At 42.8% G+C, this 11341-nt stretch overlaps 1 protein-coding gene across 3 annotated transcripts in view; it reads left to right on the plus strand.

Moving 5' to 3' along the window:
- The window catches only part of dlc1 (DLC1 Rho GTPase activating protein), a 128123-nt gene extending 120285 nt beyond the window's left edge, over positions 1-7838 (plus strand). For all 3 annotated transcript variants that reach the window (XM_080417154.1, XM_080417155.1, XM_080417156.1), the window contains 6 exons: positions 878-1094; positions 1907-2021; positions 3273-3488; positions 4446-4663; positions 4842-5015; positions 5441-7838. In XM_080417154.1, the coding sequence (XP_080273280.1) occupies positions 878-1094; positions 1907-2021; positions 3273-3488; positions 4446-4663; positions 4842-5015; positions 5441-5540 (1040 nt within the window). In that variant the 3' untranslated portion in view covers positions 5541-7838. The remainder of the gene's footprint in view (positions 1-877; positions 1095-1906; positions 2022-3272; positions 3489-4445; positions 4664-4841; positions 5016-5440) is intronic.
- The last annotated feature ends 3503 nt before the right edge of the window (positions 7839-11341 follow it).

Below are 11341 nucleotides of genomic sequence, written 5' to 3' on the forward strand. Positions count from 1 at the left end.
CTGGGGAGGAAAACAAACAAGACGAGTGCAGGAAATACCTGTGAAATGATGTGGTATAGATGGCACCATAAATCCAGACGACTACCGTGTTAGCTCATCTGTCCTTGAGTCACTATTGGCAACAGGGTTACAAATAGACTTTTTATATATCACTGAGATAGCAGAATGCATAATCATAAGTACACACTCGCACACAAGATGGAAAGAAAAGGTAGCTGGACGCACGTAGTACAAGCACGTACTCACAAGCACGTACACACAAACACGTATGCACTTACATAACTGCCACTTGACATGACGCTCGCCCCATCGTAGTTCATGGTTGGGTATTAGCATAGACCAGTTAGTGGTTCCCAAACATTTAACTCAAGACCCAAAAGAGAAATTTGATGTTCCCCCAGGACCCAAACTATTGAAATTAGACGATTTACAAGCTTACAACGCGTTGCGTTGTAAATTGCTATTTTCACTACTTTTTCACTTTTCTTTTTTAATTTATGGAATTTCTTTCATTTATTTTTTAAATGCATTCATGAAATTCTTTAAAAAATAATAATTTGATTTGATTGTATTTATTTATTTTTATGAAAATTTGAAAATCTTTTGAAATAATAATAATGAAAAAGAAAATGTAGGAAACAAAAAATAAGGGGATATTTACTTACGACCCATAATGTTGGACCCGCGACCGACCCCAACTTGGGTCATTTTCACTTTCCATTTGCTTGGTGCATCTTATCTAGCAGATGGATGGAGGGTAAAGACCCATGAGCTCACCAGAGACGTATTCCGTCTCATTATTCTGGGTTTACTCTTCTGTCTGAATAATAACCCGCCACCCTCCCTCCTCCCTTCTTCTTCCTCCTCTCCTCTGCAGACATGCCCAAGGAGCTGCGTCTGCAGGCTGCGCGCTCCGCCGTGCTGCTGTTACCCGATGAGAACCGCGAGGCGCTGCGCACGCTGTTGTGTCTGCTGAGCGACGTGACAGCCAGCGTGGCTGAGAACCAGATGACCCCCACCAACCTGGCCGTCTGCCTGGCCCCCTCCCTCTTCCACCTCAACACCCTGCGCCGCAAGGAGAGCTCCTCCCCGAGGTGTGTGTGTGTGTGTACTGTACTTACTTACGTAGTTACTATACCTGTGAGGGCCAAATGCCCCCTAAAAAAAAGATTTGGGGAGCTTACAGGTTGGGGGTTTGGGTTAGGGTTATGACTGATTTATTCTTAGTTGGGCACTGAAAATAGTCTATCTACAATTACTGTCCTAAAATGTTGATGTCCTCACAAGTATAGTAATACGTGTGTGTGTGTGTGTGTGTGTGTGTGTGTGTGTGTGTGTGTGTGTGTGTGTGTGTGAGTGTGAGCGTGGGCATGCGTGCTACATTCTTTTGTGGCTGTTTCACCTTAATCAACCCAATTGCTTTATTTTGTCTATCAACATGAGCATTGTGATCGCAGCAACGGCTTTGCCACACGTTCTCAAAACAGGAAAAAGGTCACGCTAGAGATAAAAAAAACAAAATGAGCAGGATGCTGTAGGTAGAGAGAGAAGAGGGAGTGATAAGGACCAACCTTAAGAGAAGTAGGAGGTCAGGGGAAGCAGAGAGGTTATGTAAACACTGTGAAAATAAATATTTAAAAAGGTAAACATTTCTACCTGATTAAGAAATATACATTATATAATTATAAATTAGGCACAACAGGGTTCATCAAGTGCGTACTGGTTAAGTTCCTTTTAACCACTGACTTTATAGTACTTCATCGTACGATGGTGTCGCGCTAGAATAGAATAGAATCTACAACACTCTCTCTCTCTCTCTCTCTCTTTATCCACTTCCTTCCTCTACCACCTATCTGGATGATGGATGATGTTGCTAACTTCCTCTGTTTCTGTTCCTGGGTCAAAGGGTGATGAACAGGAAGCAGACACTGGGAAAGCCCGACCAGAGGGACCTGAACGAGAACCTGGCTGCCACCCATGGCCTGACACACATGATCCAGGAGTGCAGGAAACTCTTCAAGGTCAGTACACACACCTAAATGAGGCTGTACCTCACCTTTACATATAAGCTACATCAGGTGGTTCTTCAGCACTTGCGCCCTATTTTATACTCCATCGTACAATGGTGTTTATTAGACAATTATGACATGCCCAGAATAAAGACACCAGGTTGAAAGTGCATGTAATGATTGGGATCTGCACGTCAACTTACCGCTTAAGGTTTGTTCTAGACAGAGGACTTGAACATCACCCCGTGTCTATCTGTTCCATCTCACGGTCAGACATCTTTGTGTCTCAGTGTTTGTCCTGTAAACACACTCTAGTCTGTTCCCCTGGTTACGAAACATCAGTTCACACTCACAGTCGTCACTTGCCCAAAGGAATGTTGTGGTTACGTAAGGTAAATCTGCTTATTATCGTTCCCTGTGTACACATACCCTAGTTGTACGGTACTTGACCTGGCTCTGCTCTCCTTACCTTTCACAACGCTCAAGTCCCATGGTGGGAAGGGCAGTCACATAAGAGAACCCCCCCCACCCACCACCCAAGCTTAGTGCCACAAAGCTTCAGAAAATGCATGTTCCGTATATAAAGAGAGCAAAGGGACATGAAGATAGACCTTTACAATTCAAATGTCAGCACCATTTGGCTCTGAATAGGTTCTGAGCAAGCTTTGTGTAATAGTACCACATGCCCCGGGATCAATGTAAATAACAATAAAATTGCATTAGCTGCTAATTATGTTCTTGTAATTTGATTTCTATTTGCCTGATGATGGGCAAAAATGGAAGATGAGCTTTTATTCTACTTCTGATCGAATCAAGCGCGCTGATAGGCTCTCTGTTACGCCTAATATTAGACAATGCTTTGCAAACTCAATTAATGCTGACAGAGGGATAGAGAGAGAGAGATAGAAAAGGGGAGAGAGAGAAAGCATATGAGGTTAATAATAACAAAAGGCAGGGAAGAAAACAGGATGTGTCGTGCTTCCATTTTCAGCAGCCCATTATGCTGTCTGAGTTTAAATTAATTTTCCATTTCCCATGGCTTAATACCTTATTAATCTAATCAGGATAGAGATGCCTCTGAAAGGAATAGAGCCATTGGAGATTGTAATAGATTATCGCTGTTTATTGCAGCCCGGATCATTTGGTTTGAGCAATTTTCGTCAAACTGAAACCGAAGGTTCACCCATTATGACATGCTAGGGTTCAAGTTGTTGTTACAGTTTGAGTAATCGTCCTGTGTTTTTTTTCCAACCTCCCGTCCAGATCCCAGAGGAGATGAGCCGTTGCAGGAACTCCTATGTGGAGCAGGCTCTGCTCCCCCTGCGGCTGGAGGAGCTGGGGGGAGAGGAGGCCGGGCCTGGAGGCTACAGGAGCTACCTGAGAGACAGCCTGGACGCCCTCCTCAAGGAGTCCAAAGACAAGTTCAAGGGTTACGATAGCTGCTCCACCCCCGAGCATGCTGAGCTGGCGTATAGGAAGGTAAGATGGCTCAACCATCTTTTTCACACGCACGCACACAGTTCTCTTGTTATCCTCCTCTCAATGTGTTTCCTATCAGCAGACTTAGGAGATGACGATGACCAATAATAATGGTATTTCTAAAAGATCAGAGTCATCTCTCATTCTGTCATTAGTGTGTATAGAAAAGTGTCACCATTTCTCTTTCCATTCGTCTCTCTCTCTCTCTCTCTCTCTCTCTCTCTCTCTCTCTCTCTCTCTCTCTCTCCCTCACACACTTCTTTCCCTGAATATCTAATGGAAAAGCAGCAGTTCGTATTTCCTGTGTAGAAACGCGTCCGTGTGAAACTGGCCCTGGGCTCCTCATTCCCAACCCAGCAAACTGGCCGCTGTCCCAGAATGACATCAGCTTGTCACGCGCAGTCACACACACACACACACACACGCACACGCACACGCACACGCACACGCACACACACACACACACACACACACACACACAGAGCACAGTACCACCTTGATCCCAGGCCCCCCACTTCCTGTGTCCAGTGTGAAGGGGCCCCTTGCAAGGATTCATGTCAAATGTCCTTCATTTTGAGTCACACAAGGCCTGCAGAGAGGGGTCTTTATCGTCTGAACGCTGGAAAATCCACTGGGAACTTTTTAGAAAAATCCAGCTCTACACTGGTATATACCATGAAGACCTGACAACATGCCCACTAGTGTTAATAATTATAATATTAAAGGGAAACCAAAACCGCACCAGAACCGCACCAGAATCACAAATTATTGTGATGGTGTATTAACACTTTTTGCCGGGGACCCCTCTGGAACGCCCCCAAGGACCGCTGGAGGTCCCCGGACCCCCACTTTGAGAACCACTGCTCTACCCTGAAACCCAAACAATCAATAGTGGTATATGAGCTGTTAACAGATGGCTGACACCTAACCCTCACCCCCCACCATCTGTGTGTCCAGGTAAACGACGGCTCTCCACTGCGGCTGTGGAAGGTGACCGTCGAGGTGCCCGCGAGTCCCGAAGAGGTCCTGACCCGGGTGCTGCGGGAGCAGGCCCACTGGGACGAGGACCTGCTGGAGAGCCGGGTGGCGGAGACCCTGGACGAGAGGACGGAGGTCTACCAGTACGTCAGGAACACCATGGCCCCGCACCCAACCAGAGACCACGTGGTGCTCAGGTACGAAAAGGGGGTTCATGCTGGGGTTTCTTTCTACTAAGGCTTGATTTTAAGTGTAAATTGAGCTTATCGTCTGAGTTACATTTATCTGTGTATTCTTCTGTTCACTGTAAATCACCGTCTCGCTCACATTCTCTCTACCCAACCTAACATCTCTGTGTGCTTTCTCCATCGCCAGGACGTGGCTCACAGACCTGCCGAAAGGTGCGTGTGCGCTGGTGTGCACCTCCGTGGAGCATGCAGGGGCACCGGTGCTTGGCGTGCGGGCCAATGTCCTGACCTCGCGCTACTTCATCGAGCCCTGCGGCACAAACAAGTCCCGCCTCACGCACATCTCCAGGACCGACTGCAGGTTAGTGGATGATTTGAGAGGGTTAACGTCAGGAGGGATTATTGCCTTGTTTTCTGGGCCAGGCGATCTCTTGTCGCTGCACTAGCTGCCCCTACAGGTTAGTCAGGGCACCTGCAGTGGGGAGCTGAAGTGGGAGGAATAGAGTGTTCCTCCACATGCGTTACGTCCTACTGGTGAAACTCCTCACTATCTGGTGAAAAGAAGTGTTGTAACAAACCAAACAGTAGTAGTCAGCAGCATCAAGTGACTACAGTTCAAGTAGACTTGAAAGAACAACTAAATTGGCAGGAAAAATGGGGAGGGATTGACAAATACAAATAATAATAATAATTCATAAATAATGCATTGGTGTTGACCAAGTCATTAATGCTCTCTCTCTCTCTCTCTCTCTCTCTCTTTGTCTGTGTGTCTTTCTGTCTGTTCAGGGGTCGGTTCCCAGAATGGTACAATAAGCTGTATGGTCACTTGTGTGCTGCTGAGGTGGTGCGGATACGCGACTCCTTCACAGTGTCGATGGAGAAGTAAAGGACCAAAGTGCAGTTTGGGTGACAAAAATAAATCACAGAACAACTTCTTTGATCCCTGGCCTGTTGGACTACACTTTGAACCCCATTGTGGACATTGAGCGACGTATTATATTGTGATCAAATCTAAAACTCTCTATAAATACTAAAGTAAAAGGACAAATCCTGGATCTCGGATGCTCTGATTGTGCCACAAAGATGTGACATTGTCATTTCCCCTCCCAAGTTAAGAGTCAGAAGAAAGATGCTACATGGAAACGGTCAAGTGTGCACGCATTGGCAAAGGTTGTGATGTCACTTTTGTTCAACCATATCCAGAGGATGCTATTGCTTCTGAGAAGCAAGGGGATTCAATGTGTGTGTATGTATGTGTAATGTGTATGTGTATGTGTATGTACTGTGTCTATGTGCTCATGTAAGCACATATGTGACAAGTCAAAAAATGTGGTTGATATATAAGTATGTATGCGCACTGGTTTCCAGGTGTCCAGCTGCAAACAGAGTGTGTACATATAGTATTCTGAAACTATTCACAATAGTGTTTCTTGTGCATATGTTTTGTGTTGCATATGTTCCTTTTTCTGTTACAGCAAAACATAGATTGTAGGCAGAGCAATGAAAAGACAGTATATTATCATTCGGTGGATGAATCCACTGGTGAATAGCGGAATGAATGAATGAATGTGCTGGCAATATTACAGTGTGAGTTTTAACCACTTATGCCCTGATTTATAATTTGGCTTTTCAACAATAGCCAATCTATACAAGCTCGCTTAATAGATTGACTGTTTTTGAAAAATTGTGAAAATCATATAATGCCCACAATAGGGATGCCAGGTTGGAAGTGGTTCAAGTGTAAACAGGATGTTGGGAGATGACAGGTGGCTAGACGAAACAGAGGGTTTTAGTGTCCCAGTGGCCAGGGACAGATCGATTGTGGTGGCTGGCTCACCAATAGGAAATCATGTACAGATGGCTTACATACAACAAACATCCAAAAACGGATTTCTTCTTCATTCCCTTATTAAGAGTATTTTCATGAGAATTCAGTGTTAATCAGTATTTTGTAAGCTTGATATTGCTACGTGATATAAAGCAAGGATGTGTTTTCTTGAAGCTTGTTACATTTCATGTTATGATGTGAGGCATTCTAGATACCTGGATTTAGTCCTGTCACAGCTTTGCAAAAATAATGTGTACTGATGATGACGCATAAGCATAACACTAAGAAAACTATACTGAGGCACAGAGAGGAAGTGTTGCATACCTTAAAACAATAACGCAAGCCAACTTTTAATTAAGACCAAGCTTTATGATGGACCAAATTTAGAAAAAAGCCAAAAGAAATGTTTAAAGAAGCAGTCTATCCAAACCAAACTACTAAGTCAGTGTCAGTGCTGATAAGGGCACAGACAAACCTTTTCCTCGGATGCTTTGGTTTGTGGGCCAAACATCACACAAAAAATGAATAAATAATGGGAATAAAATGTAAACGACCTCCACAATCCCGTGAGAACAGACAGAATTTGTTCTGTTCTGACTTGCAGCGGAAACCGCTGAATTACCCATTGAGAGCGAACGTGAGAAGTAAAAAGAACAGAGAATGTCCTTTTATAAAGGTGGGGATTTTACAGGTTTTACTGTAAAGAAGAGGCAATGAGGGCTGAGAGAATGTTTCTGTGTGGTTTAAAAGAAGGAAATACATAATCTACGTGCAAGCTTCTTTATCTGTACTGTCTTGTCAGTGTTTAAATGAAGTAAGACTTTTAAGACCTCATAACAAAGTTGCTCTTAAGTCATATTACTCACGTTTCAATCTGAGAGCTCACATTTATTTTATGTTGTTCTATAATTAATTCACTAAGCCATTGTTCATATCATAAACGTGTTTGTACATTAACTGTATTCCTGCCAAATAAGAATAACGCATGACAATGACAGTTAATTTAAAACCCATATATTTATACCTCAGATATGTTTGTGTTGTATCATACCATGTTATTTTATTGTAAATGTTAAGCTTTATGTTACAGAAATGAACAAAGGTTTTATCTTTTTTATTAATATTATTTCTGTACAGTTTAATCACAGTGCACTATTAAATGTTTTAAAGTAAACTTTTGCTGCCTCAGAGACTTAATATAATGGGAAGTCTTGAGCCCGACTCATTCTTCGTCGCATGACGGTGTCGCACACCGAAAAGAGCAGACCTAAAGCTTCCAATGCGTTGGGAGCTTGAACGGAGTATAAATTAGGCTTCATGTACATGGCCATGGGAGTACACAGTAAAATACTCAGTGTTATCCTATCATTTCGTAACTCAGAGAGAGTACAAATGTAACCAAATGAAACTTTACGGAGTGTAATTTGGTTACATTTGTAGTTCTCAGTTAAATTAACTCGGTAGTTTACAATGTACAGTAGTAATTTCTCTCTCTCTCTCTCTCTCTCTCTCTCTCTCTGTCTCTGTGGTGACTTCAAAATAAAAAGCATTGGCTCTTTTCCACCCCTGCACTTCAAATCCTTCGTCATCTGTCCTCTAATTTGTTTACTATACAAGTTGTACAAACTGCTCGTGTCTAGCGTGGGCATATAATACAGGATAAGGCAACTCCGCACCAAACAGACTCGTCCAGACTATTGCAGACTACTCCAGACTGCAACAGACTGGTATTCGGTTGGCAAAAGTTACCATTTAAGTCTGTCAGCCGACTGGCCATTCATGTGCTAATTTGACTTTTAGCGTGCCAGCGTTGCCAGGTCTGCTTATTATAAGCGACTTTGGGCTTGTTTCCCTGCAAAGCCACTTAGGGATGTTCCCAGCGTTTTTTCTTCACTGACGTGCAGTGGTGTAAGTAACTAGTACATTTACTCAAGTACTGTACTTAAGTACAATTTTGAGGTACTTTTACTTTACTGGAGTATTTCCAATTGTCTATACTTGTACTCCACAACAATTATTTGAAATGTTTAGTTACTAGTTACTTTGCAGATATAAATCATTATGAAACATACATTAACCACTTTAGCCCTATTTTATACCTATAAGCTATTTGAAAATAGCAGATCTACAAGCTCACAACGTGTTGCGATGCACGCGTTCTGAGCTTGTAGATCTGCTATTTTCAAACATTTTTATACTTTTACTTTTGGTACTTTAAGTACATTTTTATACCAATACTTTAGTACTTTTACTCAAGTAAATGTTGAATTCTGGACTTTTACTTGTAACAGACTCAGAGTACATCTATTGCATTCAAGCCTGGAATTTCGTCATTTTAGGGGCAAGGCCACTTGGCCTTTGGTGTTGTAATTTTTTGGAGGGCACAAAGGCCCTGCCCGGTCTTCCTGCCAGGGCAGGAAGGCCATCCAAAAAAATAATAATGATTTTTAAGTCCAAAAATGATTTTTAAGTCCACGGAAATAATGCATTTAACTTGAAGGTTAAGGATCATTGTATTTTAATATATTATAAGAATAGTATAACTATCTGTGAAATATAACCCATTTATTTCACAAAATAATGTGTTGGCAAATGACCAATATTTAGTTATATAGGTCTCAATATGTCACATTCAGCCCTGGACTTCACTGACTGAAGTAGGGGTCACATTAATCACATTAGATTCACAGAATGTATTTTACCCACAAGTTATTTTCATTCAAATGAAATGTGAATGAACTTGCACTAATAATGACTTTAGTTGATTTTTCACTCTTTAAAATATAGTATTTCTTAATTATTAATAATTACAGCTTGTAGATTGGCTATTTTCACGATTTTAAATTGTTTTTAAATAATAATAAAAAAGGAACATACAAGATTTCCACCCGACAGCCATAATATAATAGCCAATATATGGTTCTGTATCAGTATATGAGTCCGTTTTTGCGGATTTCATTCTAATTGGCTACTATGCCTGCATATGAATTTCATGAGCCTGGGTAGGTCACCCTGGCTTGGAGATATGCCCTGTAGCGCACACTCCGCCAGTGGTGTAAAGTAACTAAGTACATTTACTCAAGTACTGTACTTAAGTACACTTTTGAGGATTTTTTACTTTACTGGAGTATTTCTAATTTTCAGTACTTTTACTTCTACTCCATACATCTCTGAGGAAAATATTCTACTTTTACTCCACTACAATTATTTGAAAACTTTAGTTATTAGTTACTTTGCAGATATAAATTATTACATTATAAAACATACAGTAACCACTTTAGCTCTATTTTATACCTAGGCTATTTGAAAATAGCCGATCTACAAGCTCACAACGCGTCGCGAAGCGACGCGTTGTGAGCTTGTAGATCTGCTATTTTCAAACATTTGAGTACTTTTACTTTTGGTACTTTAAGTACATTTTGATACCAATACTTTTGTACTTTCACTCAAGTACATTTTTAATTCGGGACTTTTACTTGTAACGGAGTACTTCTACATTGCAGTATTGATACTTTTACTTAAGTAAAACATTTGAGTACTTTTTCCACCACTGCGCTCCACACAGCAGCAGCAGGTGAAAGCAATTCACTTAAACGAGGGTTGTGTTGCGCACCAAAACTGCGCAAAACTAGGTCAAATCAATCAATCTCTCTCTCTCTCTCTGGGAGCAACAACGAGAAACAGTGAATGTAGGTTTTCATAGACATGGTCGCTTGTTTCTCTCACATAATCTGGCAACACCGACAGCCCTTTGTTGTCACTGCCACTGCTCTGCCAGTCGGCTAAAAAGCTGAACATGTTCGGTCGGCTCTGGGTCGGCCGAAAAGGTCCCGACGGACCCCTAACCGACTGGCCGACGGACCCCTAACCGACTGGCCGACGCTTCCCGAAGCCAAATCGGCCCAAAGTCGGGCCGATTTGGATTGGTCTGGAGCCAGCTATAACAAACAACCTCCCTCTGTCTCTCGCTATGTGTCCGTCTGTCTCTCTCTCTTTCTCTCTCTCTCTCTCTCTCTCACTCTCCGCACAAATATGTGCATTAGAGGGAATGGGGTGGGTAGCAACTGGCGTGGATAGATGGTGATCTCACTGCTTGTTTCTTACATAACAGTTTCATATAGCAGAAGACAATGGGGCTCGTTGTGCCACAGCTGGCCCGGTCCAGAGCGGGTGTGGGGGGGGGGGGGGGGGGTTGGAGGGCGGGGTGGGGAGGGTCACAGGGCACAGAGTGGGGCATCAAGGCGGTCAGAGAACAGGGAGTTGGGAGGGGGCTCCGTGCCCCTGTGTGTTTTTTCTCACATGCCATTCAGGCTAACAGGGGCCATCTGTGGGAGGGAAGAAATCTTTCCCACCCACACACACACACACACACACACACACACACACACACACACACACACACACACACACACACACACACACACACACCACACTCACACCCACTGTGTACAGTAAAATCCTCAGCATATATTCTCTTTAGAGCATAGGAATGGACCTGAATGGACCCATTTTTACACTCTCAGTTCAGTTAAAACTGAGCATGTGCACACTAAACATGCTCTCGCTTTCACGCGCACGCCACAAGGCCTCATTTACATCTTCACAAAAATCGGAATTGGATACACACGAGTGCATGTACACTTGCGCTATCGTGTGGTGTGTTTGTCTCTTATTCAAATATCGTCGCCTTTATGAAATGTTTACTTTGGCTGTGCATTTACATGGCTTTGACAGAGGTGCTTTCCACACACACGCTGGTTGGGTGAAAGCAAGGAAAAACAGGTCCAAACATGAACACGAAAGCCCTCATTTTTATATCAAGATAATGCACAGATATTCTGTGGTCATGCACTCTTTCC

This window comes from Gymnoscopelus braueri (assembly GCF_963280865.1).
Source record: "Gymnoscopelus braueri genome assembly, chromosome: 2".
NCBI classification, from domain to species: Eukaryota; Metazoa; Chordata; class Actinopteri; order Myctophiformes; family Myctophidae; genus Gymnoscopelus; species Gymnoscopelus braueri.